Source organism: Zootoca vivipara, chromosome Z1 (assembly GCF_965207765.1).
Source record: "Zootoca vivipara chromosome Z1, rZooViv2.hap1.1, whole genome shotgun sequence".
Lineage (NCBI taxonomy): Eukaryota > Metazoa > Chordata > Lepidosauria > Squamata > Lacertidae > Zootoca > Zootoca vivipara.
The window spans coordinates 20,871,617-20,897,479 of NC_142583.1; the positions used below are offsets into that span (position 1 = coordinate 20,871,617).

The 25,863-nt window shown below is 43.0% G+C and overlaps 1 protein-coding gene across 7 annotated transcripts in view; it reads right to left on the reverse strand.

The window, feature by feature from the left end:
- The window catches only part of CRACD (capping protein inhibiting regulator of actin dynamics), a 119,488-nt gene that overhangs the window by 14,128 nt on the left and 79,497 nt on the right, over positions 1–25,863 (reverse strand). For 6 of the 7 annotated variants that reach the window (XM_088660927.1, XM_088660932.1, XM_088660930.1 and 3 more), the window contains 7 exons: positions 25,172–25,240; positions 20,977–21,162; positions 15,817–19,396; positions 14,081–14,271; positions 11,111–11,303; positions 4,808–4,964; positions 702–762 (listed from right to left, as the gene is read on the reverse strand). In XM_088660927.1, the coding sequence (XP_088517053.1) occupies positions 744–762; positions 4,808–4,964; positions 11,111–11,303; positions 14,081–14,271; positions 15,817–19,396; positions 20,977–21,162; positions 25,172–25,240 (4,395 nt within the window). In that variant the 3' untranslated portion in view covers positions 702–743. Of the gene's footprint in view, positions 1–701; positions 763–829; positions 4,965–11,110; positions 11,304–14,080; positions 14,272–15,816; positions 19,397–20,976; positions 21,163–25,171; positions 25,241–25,863 lie in introns of those variants that run through there. The other variant, XM_088660928.1, reaches the window with a different exon arrangement.

Sequence of the window (25,863 nt, forward strand, 5' to 3'; positions counted from 1 at the left end):
ATGTTTAAGAAAGTGTCATTTGAAATTATGGATTTGCTATACAAAGCATTTCGAAAACATGGCTTGAGCTTTTTATTTGAGAGCAACATCAACCCCAACACTGATGGTGTGATAGGAAAGTATGAGCTGATAGGGTTCAAGGGTTCACTGTTTAACTTTTTATCATATATTGCAAAACCAATATATGTGTGGGGATAAGTGTCCCACCAGCAGAAGGATCGCTGCTTGCAAAACAGGACTCCCTGCCGCCTCTTCCCCCGCACAGACACATGCAACCTCTGTAAATCTGCTTCAGAAGGTTGAGGGAAGCACCAAAAGCCCTGTTGCCTAAGCAGGAATCCTTGAGCTGGCAGGACACTTAGTGCTGCTTTGGCTCATTTCTGTAATGTGCAAATGACAAAACAGAAGTTACATTTGTTCCAGAAAACAGGTAGATGTTGAAAATCAAAGCACTAATTTTGTGAAACAATGTGCTCTTTCTATTACATGCTATAAGGATCACGCATAGATACAGGACAATTTTTATCGACCTCCATATAGGGTGCTGTTAACAGTTATGGATGAATTATTGTGTGACTCTCTATGCCATCATAATCTGCTTCTAAGTCCTCCAAGCCCATTAAGCAGATTTTAGGGCCATACAGGGTGGGGTGGGGGGTGGGGTGGGTAGGGAATGTTCCATTTATGGGAGTACAACTCACTGTTTTTTCCCTGAAATATCACCAACAGGAACGAACTTCTTGTTAAACCTTTTCATGTAACCTTAAAAAAAACAAGCAGTAATGAATAACCCATAAATGAGAACATAAATAAAAAGTACTTTCATAGCTACATAAACACTTGTCTTTTTTTATTGAAATAGAACAAATTCTCCATGATTAACCATTTACATTAAAATTTGACGATCAAAAACCAAAAAGAGAAATTGCACTAATATATCCCGTAGTCATAGATAATTTTACTTAGGTTTTATTGTTGGTAAAAACACATAATTAGATACCTATAGCAATTCAGGCTTTCCTTAAAAGATAAACCTGACATTTGTAACAAAAAGACAATGAATACGTACATCTTCTGATAACTTTCAGCAGATTATAATTTAATATGAATTAAAATGACATTAGTATAAGAAACAATTGCACTTTAAAACATTTGAAAAATTAAAAAGTACACAAAACAAAACCCCACAATTGTACATTTGTTCATAATTTTATACACCACTATATGAACAGAGGTTAAGCATCTGTAACCTCAGAAATAATATTTTGTTCCCAAACGTTAGTGATGCCCAACTCCTGTTGAAATCAATGCAACAAAGTTAAGCCCTATTAATTTCAACAGAACTTGGATATGATTAACTTCCTATAGCTTAAGTCTTTTGTATATAAGTTACTCCACTGCCACCAAAAGTTGAGACCATATTCTACATAGTGGTCAGATCAGTTTTTTAAAGTGTTTTGAATAAATGTCATGTTTGTTCAGTAGAAAGGCTGTGACAGAGCTTAAGCAAAGTAACACTTCATTGGTATTTAGTGCAAAATTTTCAAGTTGACTTTACATGAAATGACAATGTTGAAAATATAGGCTTCTAAAAATGTTTCCAAAACAATATTGTACATATCCCTCAACTCTGATCCAGATACTGATTCATGAGTGGAAATGGGAATCTCCCCCTTCCTATAAATGCAACAGAGTGCTGCACTGGACACCCCCCCTTCCCCATCAAATGACTGGGGAAATATCTGCAGGGGCAGCACACCTTGCAGTGTAACCAATACATCAACTCTGATGCCCTGATCATGCGTAGAGTGAAGGGAAAGTGGGTTCCTCCCAACTTAAGTCCAGGTGTCCCTTACTGCCTACAGTATGCTCAGGGTTATCAATGCTGATGGTATTCCTGATGAACATTTTAACAGCAGCAGGGGATGCACAGCCTTCTGGTTTCCTTGGTTCTCTGGATCAGAGCCTCCGAATACTATTTTCGTACACTAGACCCCCCCTTATGCTTGAAAACACTTTGCTTCTGAAGCTTTTGAACTATTTACTCACTATACGCTCTATGCTAACAGTGTGTCTAGAATTATTTGGTAGGTCTCCCCCCCCCCTTTTTATCATGCAAGTAGCACCTTTCCCCCTAAAATTAGTATTCATCCCACCCAACGCTTCGGTTTTCAACCCCCACATTCCCCTTTCCTGCTCTCCTGTTCCCAAAAGTTATCGGAAATGGATTTGAGGAAACAAAGTTGTAATTGCAGTTTATGCAATTCCAGGTTTAAGCACTACTAGATTAAGCGTGCTTTAAAAAACATTTTCTACCACCAGCAAGAGGCTTTTGCACCAATCAAGGCAGGCCTGTACTTTCTTTGTATACAGGCTGAACTATGTGCTACTTATCCCACATTCAGCAGGAGCTCTTCCTGGTGTCAGCAGGTTACCTCTCTCTAAAATAAAGGAGGGTCACCAGTAAGTTTTGCATGCGATGTACATCCACAAACAGACTTTTCCCATCATGCCCCTGCTGGCCAGAAGGAGCCCAATCTGTGCTTGTATTAGGTAGGTATATGGGTTTGTGCCATGGGTTAAACAAAAAGCCTCAACATACCTGTAGAAATCTTTGCCGCTTAAGTGGATGCATATAAGCTGTTTTCAATTCTTCAAGTAACTGGCTCTTTATTAACTTGATTCCCACGAAACCCTAAAGGCTGCTAACAATCCTGAAATTGATGGGTTATTTACGAACGCTTATGGTTTGAATTTAAATATGAAACCAAAAACAACACTGATAGCCCACTGACCACATGGACATCCCTTTGTATAGCAGCTACATAACTGCCAAAACCCCTTTGTGCTTGCAATTTTACAGAAACACAACTGACCTTTCGTTTCCTCTGTAGGATGCCTATTTATTAACAGCATCTGCTGCCTTAAAAATATACTCTGGAGCAGAACTGCAGTTCTCAAAATGTTCCTTGGATTAATTATCGAGTTCTTCCATTCTGGCAAAACAAATGTGGTACTATGAGGGATCCTGTTGAATTAGCCATTAGTTAAGCAAAATGCACCTTTGTCTCTTACAAACAAAAGGGGCGTTAAAAATATAACTAGTTTTATGTGGAATAGTTAGAAGACCCCATTAGCTGTAGAATACACAAACCAGGCAAACTGGAGTTCTGTTTAAACCGGTTCGTATCTACTGGAACAATCTGAATTCCATACCTTGTAGACCTATTTGGTGATCCTTGAATTTGAAGCAATTTTAAAAGTAACCATAAAAACACATCACTGTTTCCTCCACATTTTAGAGATGAAAGATTTAAAGGGGAGTAAGACTTACATGCAAATAAATTACACTTATCCCTGCAATGTTCTTTAGCCAGATTTACAATCTGAAGTCTGTTCTATGACTTCCTGTACTGAGTATCTAACAGTAACTACATATTTTTAAAACATGCCATTAACAAAAGTGCTGAAGTCATGTTCTGCCAGCGTAACATGCAGATATGCTGGCACAGATGTTGAAAATCAAAGTGCTAATTAAGTACAGAAAACAATTATTTTCCTGAGAATATGCAATCTAAGGTCCATAAGAACGAAGTCCAAACAGTCTAGTTTCTGCAGTTCAAAAATTCCCCATTTTCACAAAGCTGGAATCATGTCTCCTTTTGTTAATATTTTGGGTTCCTAATATGCAACCATTTAGGCATAGGGATAGTTACAGTACATGGCTAAGTGGGTTTTTGTATAATATTTAAATTACCGGTATGTATAATTTGAAAGATTAGTGTTTGTGGCCTTCACATGTGTGTTTAATCCTATTTTTATCTGTGCTGTGCTACCAATCACTGAAAGATGATTACCATATATTACCAGTATAGCTTACTTCTGCACACAATGGCAGTGAAAATATTGTCATGGATTTTGCATAAGAGCTTCTGCATGGTTTGGAGAATCATTGCAGGAAAAGGCATATTTGATGCCACCCTGTTTCAGCATGTTAATTATTTATATATATATTTCCAGTTAGAAGCAGCTGATAAAGGCAATTTTTCTCACAATGAAGCTTTTTAGAACAAAATACTGAATTTGTGAAAATATCTTGATGGGTTCTCATTACAGGAGAGCTAACTCGGTTACTAGCTCCAAACTGAGAGACACTACTATATTGCAAACTCTATGGTAGGACTGGGCGTATTGGTGCTTTTATCAGTCACAAGTTAAACTTATTTTAAATTCATCCATAAATTATTTGCAACATTAAGAAAAGGTAATCATAGTATACTCTCTTTACTACTACTAAGGCAGGTCTTCCAGAATCCTGTAGAATCAGTAGAGATTTATAAATTTATCAGTAAATGGTATTACTTCCTCTATTCAAAAGTGGAAACAACATGTGCATTACATTCATTTTAGCAGCTTAAGTGGCTGGAATATCTGCTTTGCAGCAACATATTAAAAAAAACAACCACAGATGGAAATCCATACCATAAGAGCCAAAATTCAGGAACATTTCGGCACCGATCCTTAAAGTGGTATGAACCCCTAACACATAACATCCATATGCTTTCAAGAGATGAAACTTGAGCTTTGTGCCTAAACCTCTATTCCATAGTCCCTAGATTTTTGATGCAAAAGATTCTAAAATGTAGGTGAAATCTGCAGTGAGCCAGGAAAACTGTTTAAAATGTTCTTCATCCTTCAGGATATGCGCTTATTTTTGTCCCAGTTGGTTCTGTCATGTGAAAATACAAATAAAGAGGAGAGAGCAATTAATAAACAACAGAAAAAGAGCAAAACCAGTATCGTTTACTTAATGATTTGGGGACAGTCACTCCAGGCTTTTGCTTTCCTCTTGGCTAAGGCCAGCCAGGCAGGTTCTGTCGACACTGGATTAGTTTCTGGCGTGGAGAATCTCTTGGTGACTTCTTTAGTCAAGGGTGACGGTGGAAGAGAATCTGAGATCTCCACTGTTAATGAAGAAAAAGAAAAAGTTCCATCACTGCAAAGTAAAATGGCAGAAACTTACCAGAAACATTGTCATGTGCATGTTCAGTGTGGCAGGAGAGGCATTTTAATAGGCATGCAAGAAAGTTGGAGAGAGCAAGATTTCACAGCAAAATTCAAAGGCCTGCCCAAGATTGAATTGGAAAAAGGGAGATATAGCTGAAGTGTATTCTTATTCCTATTTAAAATAATTCATAACAGCCAGAGTTATAGGTGTTTCTGAGGAATAACCACCCTCTCCTCCATGGTGCCCTAGCTATGTGGGTTTCTTCCATTTTATACTGTATTTTATAAAAATGTTCAGTGTTATCACTGGGGAAGGTAAACTGAGCCTGCCTCAATCTAGACTTTGTCTTTATTGTTGGTTAGTACCATATTTTCTGGTGTATAAGATGACTTTTTAACCCAGGAAAATCTTCTCAAAAGTCGGGGGTCGTCTTATACGCTGGGTATAACCAGACTGGAGAATCTGTGGATGCCGCATATGGTGTGGGGAGCTCAAAAATGGCCGCGGCCGCATCCCTACGGTATGAAAGCAGAAAGGGCGGCGCTGTACAAGTACGGTAAATCCACTCACCAGGAGCAGCGCTGTGCCCACGGAGGCCATTTCTCCGGCCACGAGCCGCCCGGTCACTGAGCCGCCTGCTCGGCAAGTCCCCACGCTGCACCGCGCTAAACCGAGTGGTGCTGAAAAAGGCATCTGTGCACACGCATAAGCAATTTCCAGCTTCTGGGCATGCCTAGATGCCGGAAATCACTTCTGCGCATGTCCAGGCATGTGCAGAAGCGATTTCCGTTGCCGTGCTGCCCATGCCCAGAAGCTAGAAATCGCTTCTGTGCATGTCCGAGCAGAAGCGGTTTCCGGTGCCCCAGAAATGGGCAGCGCAGCATTGGGAATCACTTCTGCGTAGTCTTATACGGTGAGTATATCCCAAACTCTATATTTTAACTGGAAAAGTGGGGGGGGGGGGTTGTCTTATACGCCCAGTCGTCTTGTGTGCCGGAACATACGGTAAGTTCTGACTCTTTACGTGAAAACCAAGTCCTTCCTCTGGAAAAGGACTTTTGTGGCAGTTGAGAAGTTAGATTGCTACAAAAGCCTAAAATCAGGGGAAATAATTTTGAAGCATTTCTCCATTACCTCTCCTCTGCATGGCCACAACAATGCGTAAGATTGAATTCATCTGAAGCTGCAGAAGCGTTCATCATTGGAAGCTGAATTTATAGCTGTGGACAGCATAAAGGGATTCGAACCATTCACCCTACTTTCTCATCTAAGTTTGTTGGGCATGAATTCTTTCAAGAAACATTACACTCCTAAGGAGAGGACTGCCTACCTTGCTGACATGCTATACTAATGAAAAGTTTCCTACTTATTTGTTAATGGTTATTTTAGGGCTGGTATACTACTAAGTCAGTGTTGGAAACAAAATTAGTTAATTGGAGTTGAACTTACTCTCCAGGTTCAGACATGACAAACCACAGGAGGACTTTTTTTGAATCAGGCAGGGACTGCAGGAAGGGGGAGTCGCATATCCACCCAGGACGGAGAGAGACATTCATGATTAAATCATGCTTAAGACAAACTGTGGCAAATGTGACTTTTTGTTTTTGTCTAATGGGACGCGGGTGGCGCTGTGGGTTAAACCACAGCGCCTAGGGTCGATGGTTCGGATCCCCGCGACGGGGTGAGCTCCCGTTGCTTGGTCCCAGCTTCTGCCAACCTAGCAGTTCGAAAGCATGTAAAAGTGCAAGTAGATAAATAGGTACTGCTCCGGCGGGAAGGTAAACGGCATTTCCGTGCGCTGCTCTGGTTCGCCAGAAGCGGCTTTGTCATGCTGGCCACATGACCTGGAAGCTGTATGCCGGCTCCCTCAGCCAATAACGCGAGATGAGCGCCACAACCCCAGAGTCGGTCACGATTGGACCTAATGGTCAGGGGTCCCTTTACCTTTAATGTTCCTCCTGAAGGTGGGGAGTGAACCATGGGAAATGGGGACTTAATGTTACATGCCATATACGATAAACTCTATCATTAGGAAGCAAGAATTGGGGTGGCGGGTGTTGTAAAAATCTTTTAAAATGCTTTAGAAAATTGTTCACTATACACTGGGACATCTCTTGAGATTGTGTAACCAAATCTTGCATGCTGTTTCTGGAGATCAGGGAGCAGGTTTTAATCTATATTTGGATATTGTTGGCTGCCATTTTGAATTAAGATGGCAGACTAAACCTTTCAAAATTGCACTGATATTTTTGGTGCCTTAGAATTCCCATTCAATGCCAGATATACAGCAGTTAGTAAACAGTAAATAACACAAAACAAAACAGAATTTCATTTTCTGAGGAACTTCCTGCACAAATTCTCTGTTTCATCATAATCTCTTCAAAGACATCTTTAACCTTGAAAAACAAGACCTTTGGAAAGATACAACATGCTTTTGGGAGAAACCATAATTAGTCTTGCATTTCTCTGACCTATTTTTTTACCAGTAGGGATTCAAAGCCTGCAGAAGCCGACTCCTTTTGACTCTTTAACATTTGAGAGATTGGTAGACTTCAAAAGCTTTATAGCAGGGCTGAAATATCTAGTTTCCTCGCTGCACCAGCTGAATAAGCTTTACATGCAAATACTCCAAAATATGTTGATTTTCAAACAATATTCTGAGCTTCAGGAGTAATAAGTATATAATTATAAGGATGCAAGTAGGGTGAGGCAGGTGGCTGGAAGAGGGGGGGAGCGGAGAGAGGCATTGGTACTGGGTGACATCAGACACCCTGCCTTCCCTCCTTGTAAAAGCAGCTGCCTCCAAGAGGCTGCTGTTTCTGAGAGGCATTTTCATCAGGACTAGATCCCACTGAGCCTGCTGACCATCAGTCTGCATGGCTATAACTGTTCAACGCACTCCCCAAACTTGCCCACATTGCATTGGTGCTGGAAAAAGTGACACTCTAAGGCCAGCCTGCCAGGTGTGTGTGTGTGTGTGTGTGTGTGTGTGTGTGTGTGTGTGTGTGTGTGTGTGCTATCAGCGAGGAAACACCAAAAGGGATTGGCTATTTGGGTTGTGTCTTTGGGGTCTAATGAGGGCTCTGTTGAAGATTAATTCCCCTTGTCTGCTGTCATGGGATTGTTGTTTATCACATAATGGTGTATGTTTTCATTCCACGGTGGGAAGTGACGACAAGATGTTTGTGTTACTGTGTGTCCTGAAGTGGGGCTATTGTCCTTTGTTCTTTCTCTTTGCTGTCTGATGCTAGAGAGAGAGGGAGCCATGTTGCAGTGCTCCGAGTGTATTATATGTAAATGAACGTAGATTAGCCAAAATGCTGAGTTCTGTTACGCAACTGTGCAAACTCTGCAGATCCCTAAGTGTACTAATGCTTCTTGGCATTAGTCACTGTGAAGTTCGGGCTGGAGAAAGCTTTTGAAGCTCCCAATCGACCAGTAGGAAGAGAACATGTCAGTTGGGCATGTGTCTTTGCCAAGGTCCTACTCGTGTGTAGGAGATCCTAACAGGCTCACCCCCTTTTATTGTTTTCTCAGGCATGGTATGATGATGTTTGCCCTTCTCGTCCTGTTGTTTTGTAGCATTTTTTATATAGCATTTAAAATACACCGAACAGACTCAAAACCTGACAAGTTATCAGCGTAGCAAAAATGCAAAAATATTCACATTAGCGATTCATCCACCCATCCTTACTATGCATAAGCTGTGGCAACAAAAGGAGATACCAGGTTTCAGTTAGGCAGTCCCAACTGTCTGCATGTGGAAGCAATCTCTGCTCTTCCTCACAGAGGAAACTGAAGACTCACCCAGGGCCGTCTCAAGCCGGTCGGGAGCCCTGGCGCGGAGATTGCTCCGGCGCCCCCGCCCTGGTGGGCAGGGACAGCGCGCAGCACGGCTTCCGCGCAGCACCCTCCTGGCCCCTCGTGCCACCGAGACTACCCCTAGAGCCAGGCCTGGTTGTTGTTGTTGTTGTTGTTTAGTCGTTTAGTCGTGTCCGACTCTTCGTGACCCCATGGACCATAGCACGCCAGGCACTCCTGTCTTGCACTGCCTCCCGCAGTTTGGTCAAACTCATGTTCGTAGCTTCGAGAACACTGTCCAACCATCTTGTCCTCTGTCGTCCCCTTCTCCTAGTGCCCTCAATCTTTCCCAACATCAGGGTCTTTTCCAAGGATTCTTTTCTTCTCATGAGGTGGCCAAAGTATTGGAGCCTCAGCTTCACGATCTGTCCTTCCAGGGAGCACTCAGGGCTGATTTCCTTAAGAATGGATAGGTTTGATGTTCTTGTAGTCCATGGGACTCTCAAGAGTCTCCTCCAGCACCATAATTCAAAAGCATCAATTCTTCGGCGACCAGCCTTCTTTATGGTCCAGCTCTCACTTCCATAGCCAGGCCTGGACTCACCCACAAATCAAAGATACTGATCCAACAAGGGCCAATCTGCATGAGAAATCAGGTTTCCATGTCTAGATTGCTCCTACCTCAAGTACAAGGAGTCGATGTGGAATGAGGGTAATGAGGGTGTGTCTGAGAACGCCACACATTCAGCTTGTGGAGTAGTCCATTCTCTCCTTGATTTAGAGTTCCCTGGGAAAAACCGCAACCCTCCCAGATCTATCTCCCTTTTGGAAAGAACACAGAAGCCCTCCCCATTTTTGCCACTCATCTTGAAACAGGAGCTAATTGGTTTCCCACAACGTTATTATCCTGAGAAAAGTTCTAAGCGTTATAGGTTGTTGATATCAAAACCAACAGCCATGGTATCAGTTTTTAATGCCAGAGCTCAACCCTAGAATGGATGAGGGAAGGGCAGAAGAAAAGTGCTCAATTTATCCCCTCTGCAAAAATAAATGGTTTGCAAAGCTATGGCTCTATCATGTGAACAAGGATTGCAATAGTAAATAATATGGTGTACATAAAAATTTACTCCCCCTGGCCACCATTGTGTGTTACCCTACCATGAAATAAAATTCATTGCCCCTCTTGTTTCTATCAGCTAATCAGCCTGCAGGTTTTAAAGGCACAGTTTAAGAGTCACACAAAAGAAGCAGTAATTAGGCAGTATAATCTAGGAACTTAATGGTTTCGGTGCGCTAGAGGGAACAACGTATTTATTATACTAGCACATTATTCATTAGTATAACAGCTTTCTCAGCCATCTGCCAGCATTGTATCCAGGCACATACCTATCAAAGGCCATATTTTCAAGAGGAATTTGCTAATTCCAAAAGGAGAAAGGCAGAATTTCCTTTTCTTTTTTCCAAACCACCAGCAGTAAGTAGCCTATTCAAACCAAGCTGTAAAATCTGAATTCATCCAGTTTGTCAATAAATGTTCAGCTCCACGGGTGTGAGAAGAAACGACAAGAAAACTAAGTACAATATTCATCCAACCTCCATCTAGTCAAACACTGCGGCCACAACTCCCACTAAGGCATATTAGTAATCGGAGGTTAGCTGAGTATAGTAAGATTTGCCTCCAGGTGACAAGATGAGAAAACGTGTGCGAACCAGAACAGGAGTTCTTCCAGGCTGCTGGTAATGTGCAACATATGAGTAACCTAGGCACGCTAGTAATAAATGATGGTTATTATTTTTTTGTGAGCTAGTTAGCTATGAGCACCCTCAGTGCTCATGTCAGGTCAGCAAAGTTATGGAACTTGCTCCATTTGAAAGTGTATGTTTTCTGAAGCACTGAGCCTCAAAAGCCCATGGCACCATGCTGAAAAACAAGCCAGAAAAATAAAATGTTCTCTTCAAATATAGTATGGGGGAATAAAATACAAAAAAACCTTCCAGTAGCACCTTAGAGACCAACGAAGTTTGTCATAGGTATGAGCTTTCGTGTGCATGCACACTTCTTCAGATACACTGAAACATGCACACGAAAGCTCATACCTATGACAAACTTCGTTGGTCTCTAAGGTGCTACTGGAAGGATTTTTTAAATTTTGTTTCGACTACGTCAGACCAACACGGCTACCTACCTGTAACTAGTATGGGGGAATGGGAGACATAGCATGAGTCAACAGGGGAGCCATTCAGAGACCACAAAAACGTCAAGGCTGTGATATAACCATGACAAAAACAACAACAACATACCTGTCACAGATGTAGGAAGAGTGTTGGATTTTTTAAGCTGTTCTCTGCGTTCAAACCTTGACAGAGGAGTCTCAGCTTTCTTCTCCTCTTCCTGGGCTGCAGGTCTAGGCAGTGTACTAGTTCTGCTGCTGCTGCTGCTGCTGCTGCTGCTGCTGCTGCTGCTTTTAGTATCTGTCTGATTGCTGATACTGGCCTAGCGCAAAGAACAACAACAACAAAAGCCACATTACATTTATAATATTTCATTATAACATAGTAATAATATATTTACAGTGCAATCTTATACACGTGTAGCCCCACTGAGTTCAAACTACCACGTAGGTGGGTTATAAGACTGCAGCTTTGGTAATCATAGAATTGCAGCCTAGATGAATTAGCACTCACCTAGGAATAAGCCCCAGACCAGGGGTAGGCAACCTAAGGCCCGGGGGCTGGATGCGGCCCAATCACCTTCTCAAACCGGCCCGTGGATGGTCTGGGAATCAGTGTGTTTTTACATGAGTAGAATGTGTGCTTTTATTTAAAATGCATCTCTGGGTTATTTGTGGGGCATATGAATTCGTTGTTGTTGTTTTTCAAAATATAGTCCGGCCCACCACATGGTCTGAGGGACAGTGGACCGGCCCATGGCTGAGAAAGGTTGCTGACCCCTGCCCCAGACTGACAAGCAAATGAACCAATAATGTGATAATGTCATTTCCCCCCATTTTCTCATTTGTCCAATTGTAAGTTTTGTTCTCCATGTTTGAACATCAATTTGTATGTTTTTTCATTTTAAAAAAAAACCTCATGAAAATTCATCAGCCTTTTAGTGTGAATTTCTCCTAAAATACATGCTTCTGCAAGGCAGTGTCATGTTATATAGAAATCTATGTTATATACACCCCCCAAATGTATATAATTTCACTAACATGCATTCCCCAAGCATACTTAATCCCCAACAGAATGCATTTCTGTACACATTACATAGCATTGCCAAATTCAGAGAAGTGGCAAATTTCAAAGGGTGGTGGCTGAAAAGTGAGAACAAAGTAGGCTTGCCTTTGCAGGTGTACCAAATTGAATTGTTCCCTCATCTCTGCTTCTGAGTAAACAGCATAGATTGCATTGCTATTTACATTCTTCATTACGGCGTTCACGTGGTTAGAGTGTCAGACTATGACCTGGGAAACCAGGGTTCAAACTTCCACTCAGCCATGAAGCTCACTGAGTGCCCTTGAGCCAGTCTCTGCCTCTCAGTTCAACCTCCCTCGCATAGTTGTTGTGGGAATTAAATGAGGAAGGGGAGAACTATGTATGGCACCTTGGTAAGCAAACAAGATAAAATAATGTAAGCCAGCAGAATCGCCACAAAAAGCTGAAAACTGCAGCAGAGCAAACCAAGCACAGACACAAACTTCCTCTGTCCTCACACGCTTGGCTTTCAGGGTTGCAAGAGATAGTTAGTTGCATGTTCCCTAAGGTATGGGAAGTGCTGCAGCTCCACTTCCCTCCTAACTGCCCAGAGCATAGCTGCCAAGTCTCCCATTTTTCACGGGAAACCCCCGTTTTTAAAGCTATTTCCCGCTGTTATCACAAATGGCGAAATATCCCGTAACTCCCCCGGATTTTCAAAGCAGCTCCTGCCAGCCAGGGAGGCTCCTTCTGCGCATGTCTGGACATGCGCAGAACCGATTTTGGGTGCCACGCCGCTGCTGATCCCGGATTTTTCAATCCAGGAGTTGACGGATATGGCTCAGAGTTCCTTTCAGTTTGGCTGCACTCTGCATTTAGACTGACCCAAGATTACCGAATTTTTCCATGTATAAGACGACCCCTATTTGGGGGGACTCCAAATAAAGAAAATGGGGGGAGATTGCACAGAGTTGTTTAGCTTTTTCTGGGGGGTATGGATTGCTGAAATTCGCTCACCTGCCTGACCAATGCTGCCAATTGCATGCGTCACCACCAGCAGCCGCCAATCGCCCGCCCAATTGCCGCAGTGGCAGCAAGTCAACAGCAGGCTTTGCCACAGCCACCAATCACCCACCAAATTGCCGCTGACACTCTCCTGCTCACGGCTGGAACCTATCTCACGTCCCCCCTCTGCACTACCTGTGTATAAGGCGATTCCCCTCCCCTTCTTAAAATTCTTTTAGAATTAAAAAAAATCGTCTTGTACACGGGAAATTACGGAATTTACCACTGGACTGTGTCACATGTGGGATGGGGGGAGGGAGGGATGAGAGGAGTGAGAACTGCAGAGGGAAAAGGAAAAAGTTTGAGGTTTCCAGGGTGTGATAACACAAAAGGTTCTCTTGAGATAATTTCACTTAGATTGTATGGACAGAAGGAGCTGTGTGCTGTTGGTGGGGAGGTGCTGCAGTGAGGTGTGAACAGCAGACTTCTGCTGGCCAGCATAATTTTTTGGGGGGGGGGCAATGACAAGCAGCCAACTTCTGCTTGAGAGAAGGTGCCAGTACGCAAATCCACATGCTGTCCGTGGAAGAGGCTGCACGTACTACACAAGGAAAGATGGAAAAAACCAGGGGAAGAAAGACCTTTTTTTGCAAGCTCCCCTTTAGCATTGAAGTCACATAATGTTTGCTTACTAACAGGAAACGGCTATCTGCTCTCTATGTGTGGACATACTGCTCTTATTCTTTCACCAGCCCCTCAATGAGTATCGTGCAATATGGAAAAGGTTGCATTTCTCCCTCCAAACCACAAAACAAGCTTAGAAATGAGGACTCCCAAGATTCTTCTGGTCCCTCAATAGTCCAGTTCTACTATGAATGAAGAATGGTCATGACCATGACAAAACTACGCATTTCCCCACTGTCTTTACTAGCCAAAGCTTAAATAATTTCAAACATCGGAAGGCAGCTAGGGAGAAAAAAAAATCAGGGATCATTCTTTTGGATTTGTTAGATCTGCTGTTGCTCTTTAAAAAAAAAAGAAAAAAAACCGCCTCCAGATTTATGTACTTACATTTTCTTTAGCAAGTTTCTCAGCTTGCTTGGCCTCCCTGGCTTGCCTCCTCTCCTCTCTGGTTGCCTGCTGCTCTCGAAAGCCCTTCTGCTTCTGCAGAGCCAATGTGATCCAGAGTGGCTGTGCGGTTTCAACTTTTTCAATCAGCTTGGAGCCGTCTATGGAATGCCTGCTCTGAAGAACTGGCCTTTCTAGAAGAACACAACGCACAAGGGTTTCAATTTGTACGACGGAGATGCATACAAGATATTCAAGAGGAATATCTCACCCAGTATTCTGTCAGAAGTGTGGCTTGGTGTGGTGCAGCGGCCAGAGGGTTGGACTATCATCACTGTGGAGGATCAAGGCTCAAATTCCCACTGCTGTAACATTTCTTTTTAGGGGACTCAATAAGTTCCTTATGATCCCTAGCACGGCATTCACCTTTCCCCCTGCCGAGCACAGGGTCAATATTTTCATTGAGGTGTTTGCCATGACCCCAAAATCCCTTTCCTAGCAAGTCACTGCCAGCTCAGACCCCATCAGTGTATCCACCACTAAGCAGCTGAAAGCTCAGTCAGCAAAGCGTGAGACATTTAAATCTCAGGGTCCTGGGTTCAAATCCCACATTGGGCAAAAGATTCCTGCACTGCAGGGGGTTGGACTAGATGACCCTTGTGGTACCTTCCAACTCTACAATTTTATGATCCCACAATTCTATGATCTTTTTTAAAAAGTAGTAAAAAATAGCTATCCTCTCCTCTCTCACTTTCAACATTTCCTGTTAGCCAAATCAGATTTGGCTCCAACTGAGCCTTTTATCCCTTTCTCCTTCATTGCGAGCTTAGCTCCACACTTCTAGAAAACATTTGGATGAGACTTCAGCAGCGCCAACTTTTTCAACAATTTTGTTAACAAGATCTTTGCATCCTTAAATCTCGGTGCAAGCTGTCCTAGAAATGTCAAAACTTGTTTTCTCTGTAACCATCTATTGAGCACCAACACCTCCGTCTATTTCTAGAAAGTGTGGGGGTTCAATTTTGGAGTTATTTGACATGCTATTTTGGGAACATTTGGGCAAACTTTCAAGCTTGCAAATGGCCATGCTGTAGAAAATGAAGTTTAGAAGTCCCACACAAGACGGCTGCCCAAAAGGGCAATCTCTGGAATCATACAGAACTCCACCACTGCCATTCATTTCAATGGAACACAAGCCAAAGGATTAATGCACAGATCTACCCCTCCTGTTGAAGTGAATGCGGAAGGCTTGCATGCACAGGAGCTCTGTATAGGGACACTACATTTGGATGCAGGGCTTTACTGCAATAACATGACTTGCCAAAGATGTAGATGTAGGAAAATGTGGAGGAGTCCTTATTGGGATATGAGTTTACTGGGATGCATTTCCACACGCACGAACATCTCTAGATTACTCAGATTAATTAGTTGCTTCTATTGTCAAGCACTGTGTGTGCTGCAATGTGACATGATACCAAAAAAAAAAACCAACAACTTTCCCTGCTATGTGTAATCTAATTTTATGCAATGAAAACAATCACTTTATGCGTCAGTCCTTAAAGAGACGTGTGAAATCACCCCTGGTGTGCGCATAATAAAACTTTGATGGAATCCAGTAATGAACCTATAAAAACCACCACCGAGGAAATTATACAATACTGTTTAAGGCTGACATTTTGGATATTGATCCCCCTTGCTCACCACAGAGCTGTATTTAGGGGCAGTATTTCTTCGCCTACCTTTTTTCAACGGCTCTGGCTTCTTCTCTGTTCTCTCTCTCCATGGCATGGTGAGGGATGGGAAAAATGACCTCTTCTCCCTAGACTCTTCCTCTTCCCCCTTGCTTGCCTCGTGGGCTTGTGAAAGCAGAGCTTTAGCTTCAGTTTTTCTCCAGGTGGTGTCAGGCTCAGTTTTAGCCACCCTTTGCCCTGTGGATTCGGTTACGTGAGATCTGCGCATTTTTGAAAGAGGGGATGATGGCGGAGTTTGGCTAGTGGGCTTTGGAGCCAATGCAGGTTTTTGCAGGAGTGGTGATTTGCAGACGGGTTTCTCTTGACTAGGGGCAGACACGTGACTGCTAGCTGCGAGAGATACCGGTGCAGCTGTCGTATAATTCTGATTAATATTAGCTGAGGAGCTCTTCACAGAATTAACCATGACATCTTTTCTCTCTTGGCTTGGGGATTTGTTCTCTTTTAAAAACATATCATTCGCATCTTTCTCATTGTCAGGTGTAACCAGCGGGGTGGGCACACCGTCGAAACTGTCTCCTGCGCTGTACCTTTTCTTCTTCTTCTGCTCAGCTTGCTGATCATAGTGAAAGCGCAAGGAATAGTTGGTCCTCCTTAATTTCACCCCAAATGGGGACACATTTTCTTCTCCATTTGGGGAAGCACTGTCCAGTTTCCTCATACCAACCTTCTGCTGTGTTTCCATAGCAGCTGCTGCACTTTCCGACTGGGCTACTTCCTTACTTAGAGAATGTGAGATGCCTGGAACAAGGAAAGATGGGAGATCTTTGGCAAATTTACAACCCTCGGTGTTGCCTGCCACTTCGTGATGTATTTCAGTATTTCCTGTAGGTGTTCCAAGATTATTCCCTGCAGCTGACAGTGCCTCGGTATGAACAGTCTCTTGGGTTGAATGGACCATGGGTGGACCCAACTGCTTGGCTGGCTTTTCTGCTTCAAGGCCAACTTTACTCTCGGCACTTGCATTAGCCTTTGAGATTTCTGAAAACTTCTGCCATGCAGGAGTGATAGAAAACTTTGCACTTGCAGATAAGGTCTTGCGCAAATTACCGTGGGGAGCGTTTTGTCCTTTGGGTGTCCAATCATCGCTATGCCTACTGAGGCTTCCTTTGTCTCTCTCATTGCGCTTGCCATTTTCTGCACTTTTTAAGATTTTTGACCTAATAGAAGCCCACTCAGCTGGGATGGCTTGGTTGCCCAACGGCTCTTGGGCATATTTCACTTTACTATTCCTATGCTTTGCATCTGGCGATGTTTTTCGTGCGTCCATCGTTTTTATTTCTTCTGTTAAGCCAAGTAGAGATTTGCAAGCTGTATCTTTTATCTGATTGAGGTTGACCGCAGTTCCACAGAGCTGTGCTCCGGTGACCAAAATTGCTGTATGGGGAACACACAGAGAAGTCGGGGGACCGTGAGAACCTTTGCTGGATTTAGGAGTCATCAATTCTTTTGCAGCTGAAGGAGTTGGTGCCTCTTTGGCAGGCGTAACTGGGCTCAGATTTACTTTCGGAAATATAATTTGCTTTTCTCCAGAGGATACTTGGAAGGTAAATCCCCTGGGCATAGTTTGCCTCGCGTCAACTTCCTGCCATCGTAGCTCCTCACCTAATATTCTTTCCTGCTCTTGAGCTTCAATGTTCCTTTTTTGATGGTGCCTTAGAGTTTCTTCTTCCTTCTGCTCTTTGTCTGGCTGCTTTATCATTTGCTGGGTAGCTTCTTTAAGTGGAAGATCTTTCTCGGGGCTTTCCAAATATTGCTTTTCCAAATGAATATTTTTGTCCAGTTGCAACGGGAATGACTTGTCTTGTTCTTTTGGCTTTTCCAGTGGTCTTTGTCCTTCTAAACTAGGGGATTTCTGTTCTTCCAGCTTTCGTCCTTCTTCCCTCTCTATCAACTCTTCCTGTTGCATCCTCTTCTCAGGCCATGGCTGTGGTTCGCATCTTTTGTGTTCTGCTGCTGATCTAATTGGTTTATCCAGTTCTTGCTGTTCTTGTTTGTCGTTATTCATTTTCTCTTTTAGATTCTGTGGTAGTTCTTCTGGTCTCTTTTGCTTTTCCAGCTTTATGGCACTTCCCTTCCCTTGCAAACTTTCTTCACCTTCTAGATTCCTTTTTTCCTCTAGATCTTTTTGTCTCAGGTCTGTTTGCCTTTTTTGCACGAGAAGTACTTCCTGTTTCAGTTCATCCTGATTTTCAGCCTCATTCATTTGTTCTTCCAGTCCTTGCGCTTTCTGTCCTAAATTCTGATGCCCTTGTTTTTCTTCCTGCCATTTTTGCTTCCCCTGTTCTTGCCTGTCTTTCCACCCTTGCTGAAAGAGCTTTTTATGTTGTTGCTTTGCCTCTAATTCTCTGTGTCTCTTTTCTTCAACTTCTTCTTGATCCTTCAGTTCCTGCCATTTTTGTTCTTCCAGTTCCCGATGTCTTTGCTCTTCCTCTTGCCTTTGCCTTTCAATCGCCAGTTCTTGCCACTTTTGCTCTTCCAGTTGCCTTTGCACCTCCAGTTCTCGGTATCTTTGCTCTTCCAGTTGCCTTTGTGCCTCCAGTTCCTGATGTCTATGCTCTTCCAGTTGCCTTTGCGCCTCCAGTTCTTGATGTCTATGCTCTTCCAGTTGCCTTTGCGCCTCCAGTTCTTGGTGTCTTTGCTCTTCCAGTTGCCTTTGCGCCTCCAGTTCTCGGTGTCTTTGCTCTTCCAGTTGCCTTTGTGCCTTCAGTTCCTGATGTCTTTGCTCTTCCAGTTGCCTTTGCGCCTCAAGTTCTTGGTGTCTTTGCTCTTCCAGTTGCCTTTGCGCTTCTAGTTCTCGATGTTTATGCTCTTCCAGTTGCCTTTGTGCCTCCAGTTCCTGATGTCTTTGCTCTTCCAGTTGCCTTTGTGCCTTCAGTTCCTGATGTCTTTGCTCTTCCAGTTGCCTTTGTGCCTTCAGTTCCTGATGTCTTTGCTCTTCCAGTTGCCTTTGCACCTCCAGTTCCTGATGTCTTTGCTCTTCCAGTTGCCTTTGTGCCTCCAGTTCCTGATGTCTTTGCTCTTCCAGTTGCCTTTGCGCCTCCAGTTCCTGATGCCTTTGCTCTTCCAGTTGCCTTTGCTTTTGTTCCTTTAGTTCATGCTGCTTTCGTTTTTCCTGTTGCATTTGTTCCTCCAGTTCCTGAAGGCCCTCTTCATTCCTTCTCTGCTCCTCTAGTCCTTTGTTTCTCTGCATTTGAAATTCTTGATGCCTCCGTTTTTCAAGACTTTTCTTTCCCTCTTGACCCTTTCTCTCTTCCATTTTCAAAAGCTGCTCTTCCTCCTGAAGCTTCTGTTTTTTCCCTTCTTTTTCCCTTTGGCATTCTTGAAGTCTTTTGTGTTCCGTGTGGCTTTTTACCTCTGCCTCAGCCATTTCTACTTTCTTCTCAGTCTCCAAGTTTCTCCAGCAATGTTCCAGCTTTCTTTTGCCCTCGTTCTGTTCTTGGCTTTCCCTATGCTGGATAGGCTTGTCTGCAACATGGTAGCCATCATGTTTGGAGAGCTTATCTTCATACAATTGTGGTTCTAGGATTTCTTGTTCAACCTCTGCCAACGCCACACTTTGCATCTCCTAGTGTCAGGAAACAGAAACAGTTTAACTTAAGATTTTTTATTTATGCATCCTATGATGTGGGGAGTAACAGGGTAATTAATTAGTTGTTTTAAGTCAATAAGCCTGGAGTTCATAATAAGCCACCTTACATTTTAGTTCTTTTTGCTATAAATAAATGCATATATATATACATTTGGTCACAACACTGTGCCATAAATTATGGCTAAGTTAACCAGTCTGCACACACAGTTCAAGTACTCTCACTTTGCTCCTCCTACCCTGTTTCTCATATTTTAGGACATACCCATAAAATAAGCCATAGCAGGATTTTTAAGCATTCAAGGAATATAAGCCATACCCCGAAAATAAGACATAGTGATAGGCACAGCAGCAATGCCGGCCGCGGCAGGAGGAGGAGGAGGAAAAAAATAAGACACCCCTTGAAAATAAGCCATAGTGTGTTTTTTTGAGGAAAAAATAAATATAAGACGTGTCTTATAATATGAGAAACACGGTATCCCCCAGCAAGAAAACAAACCACGAAGTATCTGGTTTAGCATTATTTTTCAACCAGTGCTTGTGGTTCTTTTCTCCCAAACATACAATCTGAAAACAAGCTTTGTTTAAGCTTCCCAATCATAGTTTGTTGGAGAGAAACAAATAATGCCAAGCCAAATGTTTCATGGTTATTCCCCCCCCCCCAGTTAGAAGGGAAGAGAAAAGTGGAAGAACATAAGCTGCATTCACTAGCATACAGCTTGTAGACAAATGTCTTACCCATAGTTTATGGCTAAGCACTACATGAAAATGCAGTCAGTGGATCATCAAAATACTTTGCCATTCACTAGGAATGACATTCTGGAACAGGAAGGCAAGATCACAGCAGCCTCAGGACATGGATCTACAAAATCCCTTCACCCTGGTGCAACTCTCCCATTTTAATCCCCTACACCAGGCATGTTCAACAGGTCGATCACGAAGGCGTTCTAGGTCGTCCATTGGATGTTCTAGGTCGATCCCCCCAAAAAGCTCAACAACTCTAAACAAGGTGACTTGATTCTTACTTTATAGCTAATAGCTGGTGGAATTGTCCTTTATGATTATCCCCCTTTTAAAAAGCAAAGAAAATGTGTCTAGTTCTATTTAAAGGAACATATAATCAGTTAATGCCGGTGTATAAATAGCTGTTCACCTGTCACCTATAAGAAACAGAAACTGTCTCCAGGTTACCATGCAAAGGTGGTTTACTAAAATTAACACTCCACCCCTCACTGCTTTTAGATATCAATTGGCACACATACAGGTATGCAGGCATACAGGCTATTAGATAATTAGTAGGCTACTAATGTTTATGGACTTATTTCCATGATTCAATCAGTGCTCATCATAGTGTCTGGTGGCAATGAACACCCGAAGCCAATTACATGTTGTCTGATGGTTAATCAAAAACATGAATACTGAAAAAGAGTGAAGAGATAAGATTCAAATGTTATACACAGCTCTTAGTAGATCTGCCTGTCTCACAATCAATGACTAAAATGTTCATCTAAGTTATGTCTGTATCTGTGACTATATAGAAAGCAGATAAATTTCAATACCTGTGATAACCTTCTGTGCTTTTTGGAAACCCTCTGATTTTTTGGCTTAACAGCGAGTTTGTGCTTTGCTGCACTGTTGTCCAGGCGGGCAATTGCCAGGGGAATTGCATCGAGGTTGACCGTTTCAATTGTGCCAGAAGGTGAGTGGTGCCTTTTCGGCCGCGATGATGATTTGACCGGTGTAACCTGTTAAATTGTCGCAAGTGGAAATGAATTTGATTTAAATTGAATTGACAGATTTAAAAGGATTAGCAGATTTAAAACAAAACAAACCCTGAATTGAACAGTGTCTCCATTAATGAACTCAGCAAAATCCAGAAGTTTCCTTTTGTGGAAACATAGCTTCTCATGGGGGCACCTCATTTTTCCAGTCAAATGGAAGAACTGCCTCCTCTTCTATTATGTAGCCAAGACACTTAAGCATTATGCTATCCCTATGCAACCCACCAGCTCCTGACATACCTGCCAAGTTTCTCATGGAGAAATCCGGGATTGGCAGCCGCACGACACCAGAAGTTGCGTAGACGCAACTTCCGGTGTCGCTTTGCCCATTTTTGGTGCCCATCGATGGGCAAAGTGACACCGGAAGTTGCGTCTACGCACTTACGGACATGCGTAGACGCAACTTCCGGTGCCGGCCATTTTCTGGTGCCCATAGATGGGCAAAACGACAACAGAAAAATGGCCGCTGACAGGAGCCAAAATAAGGGAGATTAACGGGAGAGGAGCTGAAACAGGAGACCACCGGGAAACAGTAAGGAAAAATGGGGGTTTCCCGGGAAATACGGGGTACTTGGCAGCTATGGCTCCTGATGTTTATAGACGCAGGTCAAGAGATCTGGTCTGCCCCCAATGGGGCCACACATCATGGCTCACTGCCACACAACTTAGTCCAACCTCTCCCTTTGATCACTCAAGTACTCTGTTAGCAGCAGCTAATATGGACTGGGAATTAGCACTGGGACAGAATCCACTTCATCAGTACAGCCTCACAAGAGAAAGGCTGACTGGATGTATCCCAGTCTCCTTGCCAGCAAGGGTCCGCCATTTGTGTCCCTTCCTCAATGGTCATGAAAGAACCAAGGGAGCAGCGGGGAAGGTGAATTAGGAGCAAGACTAGGTTTGGTAAGTCCTTCAAATACCTGCAAGCCCAGGGGAGCTGCCCAAGATGGCTCCTCTGTTTGCCAACACAGCAAATGTAAGGTATTTCAAGTTGTAGACAAGTTTAACAGTTCACACAAGGCTGTGTATAAAAAGTGCTTTTAAAAGTTGTTGTTCATCCTAGGAATTATGTTACCCATACTTCTGTTTATTGAGCCAGGACTACAGTAAGCCTCCATTCAGACTTGTGGCTCAGTAATATATTCTAAGCTTTGGATGTATGAGACCCAGTTCCAAACTCTAGCACCCCTCCTTAAAAGAAGTCACCCACTCTACCGCTCCATAGGACCTTATCAAGCAATGCTATACTCGCATTATACCAAGACCAAATCCTGCTACACCACAGTATGCTAGCATCACTGAAATTTCCTACCAGCGTATACTTCATGACATTTTGCCAGTACGGTGAAGGTTCTGTCAAATCCTATAGCTCCTCAACCAGCGGATCTACAGTAGAAGATTGCACCCCTAAAAGACCCACTCACAGAATACACAAGATCCTGGATCAATATGCAGTTGTTTCTCATTTCCTTACAAAACTGTGGCTTCCCTTCTGATTCAGTAACAAGTTCCCTGGCATAGAGGTCTGAAAATTAAAAATTCAGGAAGGGACACTCATTGACTTATCACCAATTACTCTACCGAGACTAAGCAAATATTAACTGGCAGCCCTACACAAAATTTAAGAGGCTTTTAAATCTAATATTTATTTGCCCTTGTTTAATAAGCTCGTTAGATCCCTTGCAGAAATTAGCCAAAATGTCATAAATGTTAATAGGCTCATAATCAGCAATGGCAGCAGTAAGTACAGAAATATAAAGAGTGTACCACTTTCCATATTTTAGGTATTCTGGGCTTTGTAAAGCTCTATTTCTTGACTACTGAATCATGTGACATTATATTTATTTTGTCACCCATAGCCAAATATGTGTTTGGTTAGCTTCATGTGTTTGGTTACCCTGCAAAAAACCTGAGCCTTTAAGTGTTGCCTGGAAGGGGGAATTTCATCAGGTACAGATTTCTCCATCACAGTGATGTAGTGAGAGGAGAAGCCACACCTGAAAGAATCATTTTACTCCTATGTCCTCTTCCTTAAGACACCCTGGTCACATCTGCACCATACATTTAAAGCATGTGGCTTTCCTCAAAGAATAAAGTCATACCTCGGTTTAAGTACGCCTTGGTTTGAGTATTTTCAGTTTAAGTACTCCGCGGACCCGTCTGGAACAGATTAATCCACTTTTCATTACTTTCAATGGGAAAGTTCGCTTCAGGTTAGGTACGGACTTTCGGAACCAATTGTGTTTGTAAACCGAGGTACCACTGTAATTGGAACTGTAGTTTGTTAAGGCTGCTGGGAATTGTAACTCTATGAGGAGCGGCCCACAGTTCCCAGGATTCTTGGGACGAAGGCGACCATGCGCTTTAAATGTATGGTGTGGATGTGACTCGTGTCTCTGGATTTCCTGCTCTTTATATCCTCTACTTTCTGAGACTTCTTTCCAATCAGCAGATTCCCTTCCTGCCCATGTAGTTCCTCCTGCCTGTACTATTCTGCTGCCTTTGGCAGAGTGTACATGCAGAGGATGTGCTCACATAGCCAGTGGCAGTGGCTTAGCGTGGGTTGCCAGTGCTCAGGGCTGCCAGAAAATGGCATGCACATTCAACTGCCTAATGGGATCTGTGTCACCCAGGAGATCGCAGCCACAGAGAGTTGTTACGTTGTCTGGAGAGATCACCTCCTGGTTTGTGTAGAGAAGCTGCTTTCAATGGAGCCCATCGACAGAAATGCACAGCTGTATGGGTACTGAAATTTTGCACCCCTAAGAGTTTTGCGCACAAGGCAACTGCTATGCCACTGGCTAGTAGTATGCCCAAAATATCTTGGGGAAACCAGGTGCCTCTTCCACAGTAAACACCTTCCCAAGGAAGCATAGCGGCTTTAACACTATAAGCAGACAAAGGGAAGCCAGGCAAGCGGGAGAGGGGGCCCATTGGCAAAGGAGGAGGTGCTGGGCAAACAGCCCACAGTGGGCCTGGAATCACATGCAGGGTCTAGGAACAGCAAAGCAACTGGCGTTTTTTGGAAGTGGCACTCAACGAAATGAGAAGTAAAGGAAGCACAAAGAAACTGAGAATCAAGGGGCAGCTTAAGCATTACAAACACGTGATTTGCTACTGAGTGCAATTGGTGGCCTCATCCAATTCTGGCTCTGTGGTTACGTGTATCAGTAGGATGCTTAATATTTTCAACCACCTGTTTGTTAGGTTCCAACTACAAGTGGAAACATGCAAATCCAGATTTGCCCTTAGTGTATATAAAGTATGGGGCTTCAAATAACAAATGAGGCATGCAAGTGGAACTATCCCACAACCCGTTCCAGCCGCATTGGAGTCCAGCAGATGAGGAAGTCATGTTGGAACAGAGATTGAGGGAAGGTTAAATTATAAGCAGGGGAAAGGCTGAGCACCATCTTCAAACTGAGCTCCCCAACTGCCTGCTTATTATATGACTAGCACAGATTCGGCTTAAAGACACAGATCTACCATCATCACATGATGTTTGAGTCCCATATTCACATTTTATGGCTTTAGTGTACATGCTTAGAAATTTCCACTTGTGCTTTTAAAATTGTAACGTAGAAATGTAAGAGTGCAGACTGTCAGTATTTTGCAGGGGTGATTCAAGCATAAACTGGAATGCTGGGTTTGTGCAATTAAACTGGCTTAAAGGGCTCTATTGCCCTAGTGCAACAAATCCACTTTTAAAAAGAATGGTACCGTTTGCAGTTTGGAAAGGGACAGGAAAATGTTTTGAACAGTGTGGGATGTGCAAATGACTAACAGGAAGACTTGTAAACACAATGCAAGCAAATCAGAACGAATGCTCAATGAAGACCAGGTATAATACCGTATAAACGCCATGTAAGCAGACCAGGGCAAAGCTCACTAAATAGGTCCTATGGTAGAACCTTAAATGCAATGGCTATAGAGGTCCTTGAAACAAATGCAAAGAACTATTCATGACTATTACCTTATCTTCCACTTCCTGCCTTGTTCCACGCAAACTTGCTGGGCTTAATGAATCGGGTGTGCCACCTGCCTGGAAAAATAAGATTATGTTTGCCAAATATCACAACTATGGACTACCATTATAGAAGTGGTAGAAATATCTTAACGACCCCCCTCCATCTCCTCAGACTCCTCTGTTCAGCAGAGGGACCCTCTAGTTAGTTTCACTGCTCTCAGAAGTTTGGTCTGGGAGAGGACATTAGAAAAAAATATTTTAAATAGTGTTGCATTCTGCCCTGGTGCTGCCATGGGAACTGAGGGTAGATCCACAATTTATACAGCACACATTGTTGCCTGCTTACAAGTGTTATGCCAGTGTGTTCAGTGGCAAACACATGTAAGATTTCATACTCATGCCTTTAAAAACCTGTGTATGCTTATTTGATAGTGAAACAGTTCACACACATGTACATGAGTGTTAAGACTGCTATTCTCGACTCCTTTGGGAGGAAGGATGTGATAGAAATGAAATGAAATGAAATAAATAAAAATAGCTGTGCTTGCCATATAAAATATGGAGCTGCCTTGGAGCATTCAACTCTAGTCTACATTGACATTCAAAGCAATAAAGCCTCAGTGAATGTACTTATTTTCAGAGTTTCTTACACACAGTGGCACAACAAAGATCCACCTAGAAAAAAAAATATATGTGTG